The sequence below is a fragment of the Anolis carolinensis genome, chromosome 6 (assembly GCF_035594765.1).
Source record: "Anolis carolinensis isolate JA03-04 chromosome 6, rAnoCar3.1.pri, whole genome shotgun sequence".
Classification (NCBI taxonomy): Eukaryota; Metazoa; Chordata; class Lepidosauria; order Squamata; family Dactyloidae; genus Anolis; species Anolis carolinensis.
The window spans coordinates 11,864,488-11,884,140 of record NC_085846.1 but is presented as its reverse complement, the minus strand read 5'-3'; the positions used below and the strand labels follow the sequence as shown (position 1 = coordinate 11,884,140).

Genomic DNA, 19,653 nt, shown 5'->3' with positions numbered 1-19,653 from the left:
CTGTAAGTCAACTTGAAGGCACAACCACCACCACAACCGTACAATGAATACTCCCTATAATAGGAGTGGGAAACACATGGCCCTCCAGATGTTGCTGGGTTGCCATGCCCAGCATTCTTTACCATTGATTATGTTGGTCAGGAGTGATGGAAATTGCGGTCCAATATAGGAAGGGGGTGCATGATTCCCACCCATGGCCACAAATGAGATAAATCTAAAATACTGGCAAGTATTGGGCTTATTAGAAACTTTATTCCCAGTCTGCCATGATTCCTATTTACAAGATGGGAGATAGTTCATACAATTTCCCTGTATGTAGCACAGTTCCTTCCCTATTTTGCGACTTTGTTCTTTCTTTCTGTGTGTCTTATCCTAGGCCAAGATGTAAGGAGAAAGAGGACAAAACTGTAATTACAGGAAAGGAACACTTAAAACAATAGCAGCTGTTAAGGTGAGTCAGGGATAGGCTAGGGTGAGGACTTAAAAGGCAAACAAGTGCTGCAAAATATTTTGGGTCATTAAAACAGATCTATTTACCATGAATTATAATGGAAAACGAGGGAGAACTGACCAGTTTATCAGCACATACCTAAGGATACACATCCAAGAAGGTTGGAAAGACAAAGAAGGCCAAATAGCAGTCTCTTGTAATTTACTTTGTTTTTCAGAAAGAAATATTGGGAGATGTCAGCTCTGGAATTATGCATAACTCTTTTGCAAACATGTTTGGAACACAAAGTTTGCATTCCATACACACAACAGTGGCTGAACCAGAATTCCAGCAAAGATTTAGTGTGAGAGATAAAGACAAAGCTTTCCAAAAGGCTCAAAAGATAGCTGTTTTATTACTTTAAAAGACCCAGTTTTTGTTGTGGAGATGTCTCTAGTTTTGGGGGGGTTTGGGGGTAGATTTCATTGGGTGCTCCCTAATTTCTGTTTCTTTGGGAATAGATAATGAATTATATTGACTTTTAAAACAGATCCCATTGCAGAATCTTATATGTAAATACTTCCATACAGAATAACATTTCTGGGTTGTTGTGAGTTTTCCGGGCTATATGACCATGTTCCAGAAGCATTCTCTCCTGGCGTTTCGCCCACATCTATTGCAGACATCCTCAGAGGTTGTGAGGTTTGTTGGAAACTAGGCAAGTAGTGTTTATATATCTGTGGAATGATGTCCAGGGTGGGAGAAAGAACTCTTGTCTGTTTGAGGCAAGCGTGAATGTTGCAATTGGCCACCTTGATTAGCACTGAATAGCCTTGCAGCTTCAAAGCTTGGCTGCTTCCTGCCTGGGGGATTTTTTTTTTGGGGGATGTGTTAACTGGCCCTGACTAAAAGCAGCTAAGCTTTGAAGCTCCAAGGCTATTCAATGCTAATCAAGCTGGCCAACTGCAACATTCATACTTGCCTCAGGCAGACAAGAGCTTAAGCGGCTGAGGGGGAAAAGGAAAGGGCCTGAGGCCAGGAATTGTTGGAGTTGAAGTCCAAAACACCTGAAGGGCCAAAGTTTGCCCGTGCCTGATCTACCTTGTAGAAATAATGCAGATTAATACCACGTTCTTCAACTGCAATGGCTCAATGCAATGGAAACCTGGGAGTTGTAGTTTTACAAGGTCTTTAGCCTCCTCTGCTGAAGAGTGTTGGTGTCTCACCAAACTACAACTTCTAAGATTTCATAGCACTGGGCCATGGCAATTAAACTGATGTCAAACTGCATTCGTTCTGCAATTTAGATGCACCCAAAAAGACAGACAAAAGAAAACGCACACAACCTGCAGCTTCTCTGTTTGTTTTGAATAATTGCACATTGACAACTTCCTTTTCTTTAAAAACGTATTTATTTGAAAAACGTACACAATAAAAAGTGCATATTGCTCTTCATTATCAGATGAGAGTTTTAAAAAAAGTCAAGTGTGTACCAAACAAGTGTGTACCGTCCGCACGTGCAATGCCCCTAAACCAACGTGATCGACACATAAACTAAAACAAGCTTCTGCAATAATGGAAAACATTTTTTTAAAGCCAAAACTGTACATGTCCTTAGGCTGACAAATGATGTGAAGAATAAGTTAGCTTTTATTCTCATGACTGCATTTGAGAGCTGTCTGAGTTGAGTGTCAGTCAGTTGCGGAGTTCAAAAATTTTTCCAGCACGTCCTTGATAAGCATCACTTTTATGCATCTTTTTCTCTTCCTCTGGGCTGCCTGCAAACCATCATTTCTTGACATGAGATTAGCAGTTCCTGATGGATAAGAATCAAGCTTCCTTTGCATGTAAATAACAGTTTTCCCCCACCAAAGCACCCCAGCACCATTTTATAAAGTAAAACAGCTATGGGTTGCGGTGAGTTTTCCAAGCTGTATGGCTATGTTCCAGAAGCACTCTCTCCTGACGTTTTGCCCACATCTGTGGCGGGCATCCTTAGAGGTTGTGAAGTCTGTTAGAAACTAGGCAAGTGGGGTTTATATATCTGTGGAATAATGTCCAGAGTGAGAGAAAGAACTCAATTCAATGCTAATCAAGGTGGCCAGTTGCAACATTTACATTTGCCTCAAACAGATAAGAGTTATTTCTCCCACCCTGGACATTCCACAGATGAAAGCCTTCGACAACACAAAAACTATACAGTTTGATACAGGAAACCACTTTCAGCTGTTTTAAGTGATAAAAAAAACCCCATACAAGTTATGTGACCTCACATCAACCATATTTCTAGATAATGGAGGAATGAGGAACATGCAATAATTTGCAATGCAGGTCAAAGCTGCTTACTACCAACACTGTGGCCTTGCTGACTGAGGATTTATGGGGTTTTCGTTTGCCGGATTGGTGGAGGGCTGCTCCATTGGGTGGCCCTGACTCTCCAAAACATTCTTCTTGTCAAAAGAGCGGCCTTTTCTTCCCTATAAGGCAAGATGCAACTTTCGGGGAGGATAGCAAGCAATGGGACACACGATTAAGATTTATAATGTTGTTTGTGGTATTAAGAAAACAGAGAGAAATCCTCTCTCTCTCTCATAATGCTGGAGATCCCTTTAGCTTCATTGAAGTTAAAGTGGTGTCAAACTGCATTAATTCCATAGTGTAGATACATCCTACGTAGATCAGTGGTTCTCAACTTGTGGGTCCCTAGATGTTTTGACCTTCAACTCCCAGAAATCCTAAAAGCTGGTAAACTGGCTGGGATTTTTGGGGAACCACAGGTTGAGACCCACTGCCCTAGATTAAACTTTGTTTCAGATCCCACATGGCTCTTCATACATTCTTATTTTAAGCTTATTAAAATTTTCCAGGGCAGCTGTTTGGCTAACTTTGCAGGCAAATGATGCAAAACAAAGTTGAAGAATGCAAAAATAAAATACCAGTATTCAAATCCGTAGCCAACCCACATCTCTCCATATCTGAACCATGCTTTACTCTCAAGGTCTTCCTACCACTTGGGGATCCAAGGGGTTCCAGTCTGGAGAAGCAAATTTATTTAGGGACCCAAATTATAACAACAAGACCCGAAAAACTACATTCTGGTTTGGATATTAGTGATGGGGTGGAGAAGATATCACACAAAGCCATGGCCTAATGTTAACCTATATACCTTTGTAATTCCTACCCCTTTGAAGAATTTGGGATGTGGCTTTCTTGGTAGGGTGAGTTGTCTACCCCACCTCTCCCGCTTCAAAGGGATTGTCCTTGGCGAACAATACAAAACTGGTAGGAGAGAACAATTACAGGAACCGCTGCACACAATTCACCTTCAGATCTTCATTGGCCCTCCCGCTCTTCCTCCTCTGCCAACAAAAATATACTGCTTCCCCTCAAGCCTGGCTGCTAAGATGAACTGTCCTTCTATAGAGAAAAAGGATTGGTCTTCACCAACACCAAGCGCATGAGTCATGTTGGAAGCATTCTTTTGTTTGAGGCTGGGTCTAAGAATGCAACTGCTACCCTGGACCAGGAACGAGGAGTTTGCCTCTCCCTTCTGCTTGCCTACTCCCCACAAAAAACAAAACAATGCATACACCCATTTTCAGTGGCTAGAAACCTGGTGTGCACCACTGCTGCTACTGGACTTTGTCATCTCCTATTAACTTCTTTGCTCTTGTGGGAGAAAACATTGATATTGCTTATCAACCACATTGAGGAATTGGAAGAGATCATGGAGGAATACTGGTGGACAATGGCAAAGGGCTCTTCTCTTCTGTTTTGGAGATGGTCATGTCAGCAAGTGGCTGCTGGTTCAGCAACACAGGTACAAAACTGGAGGAGAAAAATAGTCCTGGCAGCCTAGCAAAGAGTGTCTGGCAATGAGTCAACAAGCAATAGTGAGATAACCTATTCACCTACTTTCTCTCCATGGCCTACGGCCAACCCTTTCCCTAGCATTAAACATGCAAATACCGCTTTTTATTCTCTCATAGTTTTTCCTTGCAATATATTTAAGTTTCTAACACCATGGTGCTAGAGGTTTGCAGGAAAGAGAAAAAACTGGGGTTTGAGCAACTTCGGCTTTTTAAGATGGCTTTCAGTCTACAACTTTTCCAAGCCCTAGGATGCATCAACACTGTAGAATTAATACAGTTTGACACCACTTTAACTGCCATGGTTCAATGCAATATGTGAAAGGTAAAGTACATTTTTGATTACAGCTCCTAGAAGAGATTATGGGATATGTATTCAAGAAAAGGAACATACAGGCTCTGGGTGGGAGGCACAGTATACAAGGGATTTACTGGCCCAACTTTTCCCAACTTGCATATTAAAATACTCAAGGATTGGAGAGATATGCAAAGAGGAAACAAACTGTACCCAAATAATCAAATTCTTTGTGCTTCCTCGCAGGGGGACAGATGGCATCTCTTTCCTTCAGAGCTATATTTCATTGCCTGTGGAAGTGTGGGCAGAATATTTGAATTCCCACAACTGAAGGAAAAATCCATTGCAACAAATCATTCCACACTTCCAAAACCCTTTTACTTTTTTTTTTTTGGCATTCAGAGAGGACATGAGTGAATTTTGTTAAACAGTGACAAGAAAAGAAAAACCTGTAAAGAGAGGTCACCGTAGCTTCTTGGTTAAGTTCCAGCTGTACCGATGACAGTCGCCTCTTCCGACTCAGGCAAGATGAATAAGATGTCCTAACATCTTTGGAAAAATAACCATCTTCAAAGGCTTTCATCAGTTGTAAGTTCTTCAAGCAAAGGGCACTCAATCCTTCACACCACTTGCAATGCCGTGGCTTCTCCGTCCAACTGATACTTGATCTGGTTGAGTTCCTCCAGCTCTTGTTGGTGCCGGTCTGTCTTGTGCCCAACTAAGGACCGGTAGAAGTGCAAGGCGAATATGATGAAGACCACACCAACTGGAACCATGATGACGGTGGAGGCCATGGCAGCGTTCCACCCAGAACTGTTATGAGGAGCCACCGTTGGAGTCGTGTCATTACCGGTAGGGACCGGCGCAGGATTACAGCACTGCCCAATAGGACTGGCACGTCCAACGGGCATAAATTTGACCCAGCAGATCAGCACCACCTCGGCAAGGAAGAGAAAGATTCCCAAAGCAGTGGAGAAGCCCCAAGCCAGCTCAATATAGTGGTGCATGCGTTCGTGCGGAGACTCGTTGACCGAGTTGAGGTTGTGGATGTTGCTGACGGCCTCGATGTTGGGCAAGATGCAGGTGCTGACCATGAGGGCAAAGAGGTGGACGGCCACCAGCACCGTGGTGCAGGCACTGAAGGCGACCAGCAGCTCTCGGGGATAGTCGTAGTCCTCGAGTTGTACCTCCACCATGGCCACCTGAGGAGGGGAGTTTGCATTATCATCTCTCACAATTGTCATGACAACCTGAACTCAAGGCAGTATACATGGGCCAACACCCTGTTAGAGACATACACATGCGTAAGTTAACCCTTCACTTCCCTATGTTTATCTTTTGCTGCCACAGAGGTTAATATTCCTTTCCTCCCCCTACAGCCACCAAAGCTCCCTCCTGGACTCACTGTAGGATCACTGATGCCCCTCCCTCACAAGTCACATCCATTCATGCTCAGAAGATAGGAGGATTGCAGAAGTATCTATCTACATCATTATATCTAGATGCAAAATGATGACCTCATAGAATCATAAAGAGATGGAAGAGACCACAAGGGCCATCCAGTCCACCCCACTGCCATTCAAAAATATACAATCGGAGCACTCTCATCAGATGGCTATCCAGCCTCTGCAGGGAAGTCTGCAGGGAAGGAGGCTCCAGCAAACTTCGAGGCAACACATTCTTCCTAATGTTTAGGTGGAATCTTTTGCTCTGTGTCCTAGTTTCCAAACCAGCAGCAAACAAGCTTGGCCCCTCCTCAGTGTGACATTATTTCAGATATTTAAATATGGTTTTCATGTCCCCTCTCAGCCTTCTTTTCTTCAAGCTAAAACATATCCAGCTCCCAAAGCCACTCCTCATAGGGCTTGGTTTCCAAATGTTTGGTCATTTTGGTGCAGCCTAGAACTGCATTGGCTTTTTCAGCTGCTGCATCATACTGTTGACTCATTTCCGCTTCTGGTCTTCTAAGACTGATCAAACAATACAGTTCGATCAGTGCCATCAGTTTTCAGCTCTAATATTTCTTTGCAATGGTGATTGTTGCCAAACAAATGGGCTTGCCTGGCAGGGAGCTAGGTCCTGGATAGGAAAATGCTCCCAATTTGCTGCTCCAGAAACTAGAACACAAACCAATGGATACAAGTCATAGGAGATTCTGCATAAACATTAGGAAGAATTTTATCATAAGGGCTGACAGTGGAACAGATTGTCCCAGAGGGTGATAGACTCTCCTTCTTTGGATGTCTTCAAAGAAAAGTTGGATGGGCTTCCTTCTGGATGCCTTGTTGTGTATATTTGGAGATTTTCATCTTTCTGGAATGTCTAAATTTTATATTCCTGTGTGGTAGGGGGTTGCACTAGATGACCCTTGTAACACTTTCCAGCTCTCCAATACTATCATTTATGTTGCAGTCTCGCCATGCCCACAATAATTTCTGATATGAACTGGAAAATATGACTGTGCACAGCTTGCTTTGTTTTCCCCATTGCCTCTTACTGTTGAGACTGAAAGTCACTTTGGCTGGTCTTAAAACACGATTCCTATTAAACCCCAAGTTGGCACTAAGAGCTTTTTTCCAGGGATCTGGGGGAAATGCCCCATATCTCAGCTCCAACTTTGGCTTCGATCCCAGCTCATTGGCACTTTCTCCAGAGAATTGGGGGCAGGATAGGGGAGTGATACAGAAAGGAAGGATTTAACCCACACCGGCTACAGCCTACAGCCGTCACTTTAAGAAACATAAGAAAGGGGAGTCCCCTTTGCCCATATAGCAAGGTTTGCCCTGTCACCCCAATATCACCATTAGGGGCTATTGGGCCAGCAGTGAACTCTTAAACACAGCAGCATTGAGGCATGGCTTCAAGTTATTTGGGAAGCCAAGGGAAGCAGGACAAGGCTTATTTTGGACAAGGCCAACAGCTGGTTGGCACAGGCTCCATAAAGTGGGATGCGTTGGAGACTCAGACAGAGCTGCCAAGGCATGAAAAGAAGGGAATGGACCTGACACCCAAAATATGATCTCTCTTTGTGCTCCACAGAGAAGTTTAATCTAAGAACGATTGGCTGAGAAACCCAGAACTGCTGCCCAGCCATGCCACTGGGTACTATGAGATTTCGACCAAGAATTCTGTTCCTGGCTCCTGTAATTCCTCCCTTTTTTCCATGTGCTGAAGGCTCCTTCCCTTAGAGCTTTACAACCCCCTTTTCTGGACATTATACTGGTATCATTCCCATCTAGGGAATAAAAAGCCAGAAGACTGTCACAGCTTTGTTCAATACATGCACTTTTTCTCATGTCAGAAGCAAATTGAGAACATACTGCAAATTGCTTCTGGTGTGAGAGAATCTGCTGTCTTCTTGGGAAGCCAGATCTAACAGATGGGAGCTCACCCTGTCTCACGGATTTGAACCACCAACCTTCAGGTCAGCAGCTTAGCTGGCTCAAGAGTTAACCCACTGCTCTACCACGGCTCATCTACATGCACTCACATGCAAGTAGAGTTGCCAATTCAAGAGCCTCCCAAGCCCCAAGGTTTCTTAGGGATGGCTGCTGGTGATGTAATTGGGCATCATCATGCCTTAAGTGCCAACCACAGTTGCTCACAGCTTGTCATTCTAACACAGAGAGACAATGTATTTCCCTGTTTGGAAATCAAGAAGGAAATCTCAGCTAATGACTTTTCCCATATCAAGGAGGAATTAGGGCATGGTTACCTTGTCTGCTACAAAAGAATTAGGATAAGGGACATTTAATCTAGCCTCCTTGCCCCTAGTCAGAAGGTGAATGACGAGCAGAATGGAAAGTGAGTCCTGGCACCACAGCGATTGGTAGGGAAGAAGTATCTAAATAAATACATTCAGTCCACATTTGCAGGTTGGACTTTGGCAGATTAGATTAAAATGTTCTATCTATTAATCACTAGGCGATCCAGTGAAACTCCATGGTCTGCTTCTCCCAAAATTCAACCACAGGATCACACTGGAGAACCTAGAAAATCCTAGAGAAAATGCCTCTTCTAAATGCCCCTCCTGAATACCAATCCAGTGATTCCATTTTGTTTTTTCGTGACAGGAGCGACTTGAGAAACTGCAAGTCGCTTCTGGTGTGAGACAATTGGCCATCTGCAAGGACGTTACCCAGGGGACGCCCAGATGTTTGATGTTTTACCATCCTTGTTGGAGGCTTCTCTAATGTCCCTGCATGGGGAGCTGGAGCTGACAGAGCGAGCTCACCCGCTCTCCTAGGATTCGAATTGACAACCTGTCAGTCAGCAGTCTTGCTGGCACAAGGGTTTACCCATTGCGCCTATAACTGTGTAGTGTGAATGGACTCCCTGTAAACTGTGTGACATGCATTCAATTTAGGTTATAATCCTGGTTGGGGACTGTCATGCTAGGATTCTTTTTTAGATAAAACAACCAGATATAAATTGTTTAAGGAGTGGATAACAACAACTTTCCTGATTATTTTGGCCTACAACTCCTATAAACTTTAGCTTTAGTCAATGTTAACGGATTCTGGGAGGTTACCTGGAGATCCTAATCCCTGTTTAAAGGATGGAAGATCTGAATTCAAAGTAAGGTAAAGGTTTTCCCCTGACATTACGTCCAGTCGTGTCCGACTGTGGGGATTGGTGCTCATTTCCATTTCTAAGCTGAACAGCTGGCGTTGTCCATAGACACCTCCAAGGTCATGTGGAGCGCATGGAACGCCATTACCTTCCCGCTGGAGCAGTACCTATTGATCTACTCACATTTGCATGTTTTTGAACTGCTGGGTAGGCAGAAGCTGGGGCTAACAGCAGGTGCTCACTCCACTCCCTGGATTCGAACCTGTGACCTTTCAGTCTGCAAATTCAGCAGCTCAGCGCTTTAACACGCTGCACCACCGAGGGCTCCCGGTGAATTCAAAGCATCTTCCTTAAAGCTCCTATTTTGAGCCACTGGCTTTCCCTTTCCCAGATGTGTCCCACTTCCCTAAAACCTAATGGCAGTTACAGAAACGTTATATATTTTTATTCATGAACTCTTCCAACTCTGAAAACGAGACCTTGCCATCGGTCTAATTTGCCCGATCCTCCCTTTGTCGCTTAAGCTCCCTGGTTGCTTTGGTTACAAGCAAATGAGATCACACAGTGTGGAATGCAGTTTTGCATGCGGACCTGGCCTGAGCAAGGAGAAGGAACAGTGAGTGGGGCGATGTGTGGGGCATTCTCACCCCAGCCTTCCAGCTCTCGTGTTATCTCCAAAACAACCCTGCAAGGGTTTATAGCAGGCATGGGCAAACTTTGGCCCTGCAGGTGTTTTGGACTTCAACTCCCACCATTCCTGACAGCCTCAGGCCCTTTCCTTTTGCCCCTCAGCCGCTTAAGCGGCTGAGGGGCAAAAGGAAAGGGCCTGAGGCTGTCAGGAATGGTGGGAGTTGAAGTCCAAGCGGCTGAGGGGCAAAAGGAAAGGGCCTGAGGCTGTCAGGAATGGTGGGAGTTGAAGTCCAAAACACCTGCAGGGCCAAAGTTTGTCATTCCTGGTCTATAGCCTTCTCTGTCAAAGGTAAAGGTCTTCCCCTGATATTAACTCTTATCGTGTCTGATTCTGGAAGTTGGTGCTCATCTCCATTTCTAAGCCGAAGAGCCGGCGTTGTCCGCAGACACCTCCAAGGCCATGTGGCCGGCACGACTGCATGGAGCACCTATTAGGGTATTAGGGGAGTGATTATCCACCCAAACCAATGTTTTCAAAATTCAAGGACAGCAAAAAGGATCAAGTTCCACCCTCTAGGATTACATTGTGCTGCCTAAGGAAGTAATTGCCCCCACACAAGTTCTTTTAAAAGTTTTTAAAAACTGACTTTATGTATTTCTTAAAAGATGACAGGTGTTTAAATCATCAAACAAAACACCCTAAGACTACAAAATAAGGTGTGGTGCTTTTGAAATACCTTTTTATTGGCAGAGAGCCTAGATCTAGTGGCAGGGGTATGACTGGAACAGGTCAAGATGACCAGAAGAAAAGCAAAGGTAGGAAAATAATTAGCAAAAGTTTGGCTCTCAGGAGCCCAATAACACAGTTGATAAGGAGAAGACCAATATGGATTCATTTGTGTTTTTTTATCAGAAGTGACTTGAGAACATACTGCAAGTTGCTTCTGGTGTGAGAGAATTGGCCGTCTATAGAGATGCTGGCCAGGGCACGCCTGGATGTGTTACCATCCTGCTGGGAGGCTTTTTGCATGTCCTCGCAAGCTAGAGCTGACAGACAGGAGCTCACTCCATATCGCGGATTCGAATTGGCAACCTTCAGGTCAGCAACCCAACCTTCAGGTCAGCAGTTCAGCTGGCACAAGGGTTTAACTCATTGCGGCTCCACGTTTGGGGGGGTTTTTGGTTTAATTTTTTTATTTACATACATTAACAGCTTACAGTGTAAACAAAACACAAAACAATATTTTACAAACATATAACCCCACCATCAAGGCCTGAACAAATATAATTTCCTTTGTCATAAATTTATGAGTCAACCAGTAAACAAATGTCATATTCAAAATTCCTGACCAAGAAAGTTGTATTGTTTTCCTTTTTCATTCTCTAAAACATATTTAATAAAAACTGAACAGTATAAATTAATATCAGATCTATTAGTTTTTCCCCTGAACACGCTCCACACTTGGATTAACACTGTAGAATGAATGCAGTTTGACACCACTATAATTGCCATGACTCAATGTGATGGAAACCTGGGATCGGTAGTTTGGTGAGGCACCAGCACTCTTTGGCAGGGGAGGCCAAAGTTATTTCAAAACTATAACTCCCATGATTCTATAGCACGGGGCCATGATGGTTAAAGTGGTCTCAAACTGCATTCATTCTACAGTGTAGAGATGTACCTTTGAAAACCGTTCCAGGATTGAAAGCTACAGAGCCTTCTGTACCTTTAATGCAACGAGGTAACAAGCAACACCTGTGGAAATCCGCTCTTATGTTTAAAGATACAGGATCCTGATCCAGCTTTCAATCTTGCAACTCTAACTCCTTGGATGGATGCATGCCATAATCTCCAATACAAACGGTGTGGTTACAGAAACATTCATGTAGGAAAAATTACAGACATAACTACAAAGCCCCAAAAGACTATGAAGACATCAATATAGAGCCTATAGAGGTGGGGAAAGGTGGCCCTTCTGCTGTTGTTGAGCTACAGTTCCCAGGAATGCCCACCACTTGTGATGAGTGGTGAGAATTGCAGTCTAATTGCATCAGAAATGCTGCACAATGTGCTGTATTGTCTATTTTCTTTTTAAGGAGGCAATATTTTAACTGGCTTCGTTTTCATTGCTAGCTTCACTCCATTCTCAACTTTTGTATGAAACATGTTTTTAGCTATGCTTATTTTAACTGGGTTGCTGTGATTTTTCCAGGCTGTATGGCCATGTTCCAGAAGCATTCTCCCCTGATGTTTCGCCCACATCTATGGCAGGCATCCTCAGAGGTTGTGAGGTCTGTTGGAAACTAGGCAAGTGGGGTTTATATATCTGTGGAATGATGTCCAGGGTGAGAGAAAGAACTCTTGTCTGTTTGAGGCAAGCATGAATGTTGCAATTGGCCACCTTGATTAGCACTGAATAGCCTTGCAGCTTCAAAGCCAGGCTGTTTCCTGCCTGGGGGAATCCTTTGTTTGGAGGCGTTAACTGGCCCTGATTGTTTCCTGTCTGGAATTCCACTGTCTTCTGATTAAAATTCCTCACAACCTCTGAGGATGCCTGCCACAGATGTGGGTGAAACATCAGGAGAGAATGCTTCTGCAATGGCCATACAGCCCGGAAAACTCACAGCAACCAGTGATTTCGGCCATGAAAGCCATTTACAACAGTTATTTTAACTGTTGTATATTGGATTCAGAATATAAATAAAAATATATAACTAGATTTTTTTTCAGTTTGAAAGTTTGTGACCAATATCACCAGTGGATTTTCATGGCCAAGTGGGCATTCAAACCCTGGTTCTCAGAGTCATAATCTAACACTCAAACCACTATATCACATGGGCTATATACTTCTAAAATAAAGATTCTATTTGGATTTGCACATATTTATTCAAGAAAATCAGAACTTTTTCTCCTTTCTCCAGATTTAAAGGAAATATGCCCACCAGCATGTGAAAGGAACTTCTAAAGCCCTCCTTTTACAAAAGCCAATATTGCCTCTGAGTATGTACAGAGCATAATTCCCTCTCATACCTAAAATTATATTTCTAAAAGCCCCATATATTTTAAAATAAGTTCTCATATTTTACATTTTTTACAAGGAAATATGGTTTTAAGATATTAAAATTTTAATGTGGGTAAGATTAGGTAAACTAAGCTCGAGGCAAGCTAACAGTCCCCTAAATGGTTAAGCTCAGCTCAGCTTTTTTACATCTATGGCTACCACCACCATCCCAAAGCGGATGTTTAACCACACTCAACATACTTCATGTCATCAGTTTCCTGATCGGAAAAGGGGCGTGAGACCGAATATTGAGTCACCAAAAAGCAGAGTGGGTGTGTGAGCATGTGCGTATATATTACAAATAGAAGTTTGCATTTCTGAACTGGAGTCAGAGCTGCCAAATTACAGGCTTAAGTTTAGAATTATCCTAGGAAACGGGAAAGAATCAGAATTCTCAATGGGAACACTTTGGAAAAAAGTACTTTCCCCATTATATATGAGGAGGTTTCAATTTGTTTTAACTTCTGCTTTTTGCAAGCTTTTGCTATAGACTTTTTTTTAGTAAATTAACTAAAAGTTTGCCAATGGAAGAAAACGATTGACACATTTCCGCATTTCCCACACTCATATATATATATATATATATATATATATATATATATATATATTACTCACACACACACAGAGCATTTATATTCCACCCTTCTCACCCCGAAGGGGACTCAGGGCACGCACACACATATACATACGTACACATGCATATACACATGCACACACACAGATATATAAAATAAAAACTCTTGAGGGCATGCAACAAACTATAGACATATAGTTTAGTGCTAAAAGGTTGGTGGTTCAAATCCGGGGAGTGAAGTGAGCTCCCGCTGTTAGCCCTAGCTTCCTCTAACGTAGTTCGAAAACATGCAAATGTGAGTAGATCAATAGGTACTGCTCCAGCAGGAAGGTATTGGTGCTCCGTGCAGTCATGCCGGCCATGACTTTGGAGGAGTCTATGGACAATCCTGGCTCTTCGATTTAGAAATGGAGATGAGCACCAACTCCCAGAGTCAGACACAACTAGAATTAATGTCAGGGAAAAACCTTTACCTATATACATATAATTTGCAAAGCTCAAAATACTGCACCATGCTGGCTCATTAGATAGACAGATAGATAGATAAAGATAAAGATAGAGATAGCATCTATCTCTCTATGGAGCCACAAGTGCTGTGGTTTGAACACTGGACTATAAATCTGAAGAACAGGGTTCTAATCCCCATTTAACCCACCATCTCTATCTCTATCAAGGAATAAGAATCATTGTCTGTGTGAACAACATATCACAGCAAATATGCTATCTAAAAACATATTACGCAAAGCTTAAGCTCTTTCGAGAAATAATGATACGCAATTATACTAAAGTCTTAGTCATACCTACTTTCACATTGAAACTGCTGTGTAACATCCTTTGGAGCCAATTTTTCGGTGCTTATAAATTATAAACAAGAGCCTCCATTAGATATTGCAGAACAAGTATTTCCAATGCTATGTTGTAAATACATCAGGGGCAGGCTAGAAATGGGGAGATGTAGGTTGAGTTTCCCATAGGGAAAGGAGTTGAACTGATAAAATTTATTATTATTACATTATTACTATGCTTGTTGTTATTATTGTTATTATTATTATTATTTTATTTGGCTCTTCAGCTGACTGAGTGATCTCGGGCCACTCTCTCAGCTTAATCTACCTCAAAAGGTTGTTGTGAAAATAAAAAGAGCTTCAGGAAAGAACAGTTATATGCTGCTCTGGTGGCTTTAAAAGAAGTGTGGGTTGAATGTCAATAAAAATATAGTAAGTTTTTAAAAATGATGTGACTATGCCATATTAGAAGGTTGCAACCCTGACTACTCTGTGAAGGTTTTAAATACATTACAAGTACAGGGATATGTGGTGCTTATTTGAATGGGTTGCTCAGAAGCCATTCTGACATAATGTTTGCCACTGTTGAATAATGAATCCCCATCATCCCTGAAGACAAGTTCTACTAGATATTTGAGATTGCTCCTGTAAGTAAGCCGTGCTGCAGCTAAGCACAAATACATACTTGCAATGTATCTACACTTTAGGCTTAATGCAGTCTAATAGCACTTTAATGGCTGTAGCTCAATGATGTGGAAACCTGGGATTTGTAACATGGGAAGGCACCAGCACTCTTTCAGAGAGAAGGCTAAAAGGCCATGTAAAACTGCAACCCTCAGGATTACAAAGCACTGAGCAATGACAGTTAAAGTAGTGTCAAATTGCATTAATTCTACAGTGTTAAAGCATCCTTGGAAAAGCTTTAAAGAAAAGGCTAGTCTCTTTTCAAAAACGCCGTTTTGAACACACACAAAACCTACACAGTAACTCAGATCTGTCTTCCCCTGCCAGCATAGCCCAAAGGACAGGATAATGGGACCTGAAGTCCAATAGCATTGGTAGAGTTATATGGACATATATGGGTTAGTGGCAAAGAGAAGAGAAACCTTAGGGATTTGAAATTTGTCCTACACTGTTTTTTTTATTGTGTCAGAAACTACTTGAGAACATACTGCAAGTCGCTTCTGGTGTGAGAGAATTGGCCGTCTACAGAGACATTGCCCAGGGGATGCCTAGATGTGTTACCACCCTGCTGGGAGGCTTCTCTCATGTCCTCACAAGCTAGAGCTGACAGACAGGAGCTCACCCCGTCTCGCGGATTCAAACTAGCAACGTTCAGGTCAATAATACAACCTTCAGGTCAGCAGTTCAGCCGGCACAAGGATTTAACCCAGTGGTTCTCAACCTGTGGATCCCCACATATTTTGGCCTTCAACTCCCAGAAATCCTAACAGCTGGTAAACTGGGATTTCTGGGAGTTGGAGGCCAAAACACCTAGGGACCCACAGGTTTAACCCATTGCACCACCACAGCTCCTACACTGATGCATGCTTATAATTAATACAACTTGTGGTCTCTTCCAACTCTATGATTCTATGAATTTTTCCATTACCTTTTCCCCTTGCTCTAGGATCAGGCCCTGCTCTTACTCTGAGATTTAAAAAAACTAGCACAGTCAATATGGTTGGACTTCAAAGTTGGGAAAAAAACCCTCAAACCATTTCTGAAGTTTCAAAAACTTAAAAGGAAGTGGGAAAAAACCCCTCATCTATCTTAAACGGGAAGTTCAGCCAAGAGTCCTTGTGTCCAACGTCTTTGATCTAACTCTCCAACAGTCAGCAAAGAAGTCCTTGATGCATCATTCAAAGCTAATTGGGACATAACCCAACAAACACCCAACTTGGTTAAAAGAATACAAATAAAAGAGTTGATTCAAACTGGATAACCAACTACTGGCCTCAATCCTTTACTCAATGCTATAGAATTCTGAGAGTTGTTGTTTTATAAGATCGTCAGCCTTCTTTGTCAAAGGTTCTCCACCAAATCCTGGGATTCTATAGCACGGAGCCATGGCAGTGCAAGTCGTGACACGTTTCATTAATGCCATAATGTAGATGCATCCTACATTAACTACCATGGCCCAGTGCTATGCAATTCAGGAACTAGTAGTTTGAAATATTTATAGTTTTCTGTGAAGGAGCTTTTGGTGCCACAACCAATCACAAGTTTGAGGATTCTGTAGGCAACAAAGTGGTGCAGTATGCAGTAAGGAGGATCAAAAGGAGAGCGAAGTGTGGGAGCAAAGGAGAGTGCATGCCAATGGTCAGGGAATGTCAATGGTAATGATCAAGCAATGTCACTAGTCAAGGGATGTTAATGCCAATGGCCAAGAGATGTCAATGCCAATGGTCAAAGGACATCAATTCCAATGGCAAAGGGATGTCAGTTCAATGAGCAAGAGATGACAATGCCAATGATCATGATATGTCAATGGTCAAGGGATAGCAATGCTAATGAACAAGTGATGTCAGTGGTCAAGGGATGTCAATGTCAATGGTTTGGGGAATGTCGATACTAATAGTGATTTAACTTATTGTATGGATTCAAATGCTTTTAATTGTTTAAATGGTGCAGTTGTTTCTATTGTACTGTGTTTTTAAAGGCATTGCCTATTTTGTAAAGCCACCTCCGGGGTTGAGAAAGGCGGGATAAAAGAACCGTAAATAAATAAATGAATGAATAGTCAAGGGATGTCAGTGTCAATGATCAAGAGATGCCAATGATCAAGTGATGTCAGTGGTCAAGGGATGTCAATGGTTGGGGGATGTCAGTGCCAATGGTCAAGGGATGCCAACAGCTAAGGGATTTCAATGCCAACACTCAAGGGATGCCAGTGCTCATGGGATGTCATTGGTTAAGTGATGTCAATGCCAATGGTCAAGGGATGTTAATGGTCAAGGGATGTCAAGGGATATCAGTGGTCAAGGGATGTCATTGCTAATGGCCAAGGGATGTTAATGGTCATGGGATATTGATGGCCAAGGGATGTCAGTGCCAATACTCAAGGGATGCCAGTGTCCATGGGATGTCATTGGTTAAGGGATGTCGATGGTCATGGGATGTCAATGCTAATGATCAAGTGATGTCAGTGGTGAAGGGATGTCAGTGTCAGTGGTCAAGGGATGTTAATGGTCAAGGGATGCCAATAGTCAAGGGGTGCCAGTGCCCATGGGATGTCATTGGTTAAGTGATGTCAGTGTCAATGATCAAGGGATACCAATGGTCAAGGGATGTCACTACCAATGATCACAATATATCAATGGTCAAGGGATGTCAATGCTAATGATCAAGTGATGTCAGTGGTCAAGGGATATCAATGGTCAAGGGCAACAAGTTGCTCCCGACACAAAAAAAATGGTCAAGGGATGCTGCCAACGGCCAATAGTCAAGGGGGATGTCATTGGTTAAGTGATGTCAGTGTCATTGCTCAAGAGATGGCAACGGTCAAGGGATGTCAATGGCCAAGGGGTTTTAAGGGTCAAGGCATGAGGGCTGGGTGGGGAAGGAGACAGTCATCCCCCCCCCCCCCTGCTTACCATGGCGAAGCCGGAGAGCAGGGCGGAGGTGCGGCTGGAGGCCTTGAGCTTGGCGCGGCTGAGGTAGAGGCGCCGCCAGTTGAGGGCGTGGAGGGAGTGCTGGTTGGCGCTCATCAGCTCCAGGTAGCTGCGCCGGACGAACTCCCGGTAGGTGGCCGAGACGCCGAGCGTCTCCGTGGACTCCGGGTTCAGGGGCTCCCGCTCGCCCTCGGCCCCCTCGCCATCGGGACCCTCGGCGGCGGCCCCGGCTCCTCCCCCGCCGCCCCCGCTCTTCATCGGGACTCCAAGGAAGCCCGGAAGGAAGGGGCCCGCCTTCTCCGGAGCCCAAAGGAAAAACTTTGGAGAGAGAACCTCGCCAAAAAGAGAGAGGTTTGGAGCGAGGCGTTGGGAGGGGAGGGAAAGGCAGAAGTTACTCCGGATTTGGGGAGGGGGGATGCGGGGGAAAGGGTCGGAGAGTAATAGGGAGATGGGGTCTCCAAAAATGCGGAAAAAACGGGTGCGTCAAAGTGAGTCCCGTGTCCAAAAACAGAGCAAGAGGAAACAGGGGAAGGAAAGAAAGGTGGGAGATGTGGAGGAAGGGAGGGAGAGGAGGAAGGAAGTGGGGAAGGTTAGGGGAGAATTTAAGGGGATGTCACAATGGCTAAGGGAAAGGGGTCCCTGGGACTGTGGGAGGGGTCTATCTCACCAAGAACTCAGCTGTGCGTAAAAGTGGGTTTCTTTTCCTCTCCAAAAATAGGACCAAGAAGTAGTTGGAGGAAGTGGGGAAAGGAAAGAAGAGGGAAAGATTGGAGTTGGGGATGTTTAAGGAGGAAGTATTGCTGGCTAAAAGGGGGGGGGGGGGTCGCAAAAGATAAAGGGGGACTTTCCTCGAGTTAAAGGGAGCTTTTTCTCCAGTGTTTCCTAATGCATAAAATAATGTTCCTCCTGTGCGTAAAAGTGGGCTTCCTCTCCAAAAATAGGACCAAGAAGAAGTTGGAGGAGGTGGGGAAAGGAAAGGAGGGGGAAAGATTGGGGTGGGGGACGTTTGAGGACGAAGTATTGCTGATTAAAGGTAATGGGGGGGGGGGGGAGGATGTCCCCAAAAGTAAAGAAGGGCTGTCCCCGAGTTAATGGGAGGCTTTTCTCCAAGGTCCTCCTGTGCGTAAAATAATGTCCTCTCGTGCGTAAAAGTGGATTCTCTCTCCAAAAAAGGACCAAAAAGATGCAACAGCCGAAAGGAAGAAAAGGGGAAGATTTATTTTTGGACAGGGGGGGGGGGGATAAGTAAAGATAGGTGTAGTTTCAGTGTTGGCCTGTGCGTAAAAGTGAGTCCCCGCTCCAAAAAAAGGACCCAAAGAAAAGCGGGTAAGCAAATGAAGAAAAGGGGAAGATTTGGGGGTGAGTTTAAGGGGGATTAACTCTGGCTAAGGGTTAAAAATAGCGGGAAGGGTCGCCCCAAGCGCTCACCTGTGCTTCCAAGCGGGTCCCCTCCCCAAAAGAGGAGCAAGAGGAAGCTGGGAAAAGGGGAGGGAGAGAGTGGGGAGTATTTCGCCGGGAGAGGGGCGCTCAGGAGATGTGCAAGTGGGGAATCGGGGGAGAGGGAGGAAGGAAGGAAGGAAAGAAGGAAGGAAGGAAGAGAAGCCCGGAGGCAACCCGGATCTCCTGCTCCCGCCGCGTCGGGCAAAAGTTGGTCCCCACGAAGGCGGCTGAGCTGAGGCGAGGAAGGAAGGCAGGCAGGGAGGGAGGGAGGCGGGCCGGATCGACTGACGGAGAGGGCGGGGAAGTCGGTGTGCCTCTTGTTTGCCTTGGCAGCCGGCGTTTAAAGCAAAAGCACCGGAAGGGATGGGGAGAAAAAGCAGAA

The 19,653-nt window shown here is 44.1% G+C and overlaps 1 protein-coding gene across 1 annotated transcript; it reads right to left on the bottom strand.

Annotated features, from left to right (window-relative positions):
* Positions 1–1,823: 1,823 nt before the first annotated feature.
* Positions 1,824–19,572, bottom strand: orai3 (ORAI calcium release-activated calcium modulator 3). Its single transcript, XM_003223890.3, has 2 exons — positions 17,814–19,572; positions 1,824–5,796 (listed from the first exon to the last, which is right to left on the bottom strand). Exons 1-2 carry the CDS (start codon positions 18,087–18,089, stop codon positions 5,215–5,217), a joined length of 858 nt encoding a protein of 285 aa, XP_003223938.1. The 5' UTR covers positions 18,090–19,572; the 3' UTR covers positions 1,824–5,214.
* Positions 19,573–19,653: the final 81 nt, after the last annotated feature.

Coding starts and splice junctions, on each gene's coding strand:
- orai3 (XM_003223890.3), bottom strand. CDS start 18,089: ATGAAGAGCGGGGGCGGCGGGGGAGGAGCCGGGGCCGCCGCCGAGGGT. Junction 5,797..17,813: donor TGCTCTCCGGCTTCGCCATG/GTAAGCAGGGGG, acceptor TCCCCTCCTCAG/GTGGCCATGGTGGAGGTACA.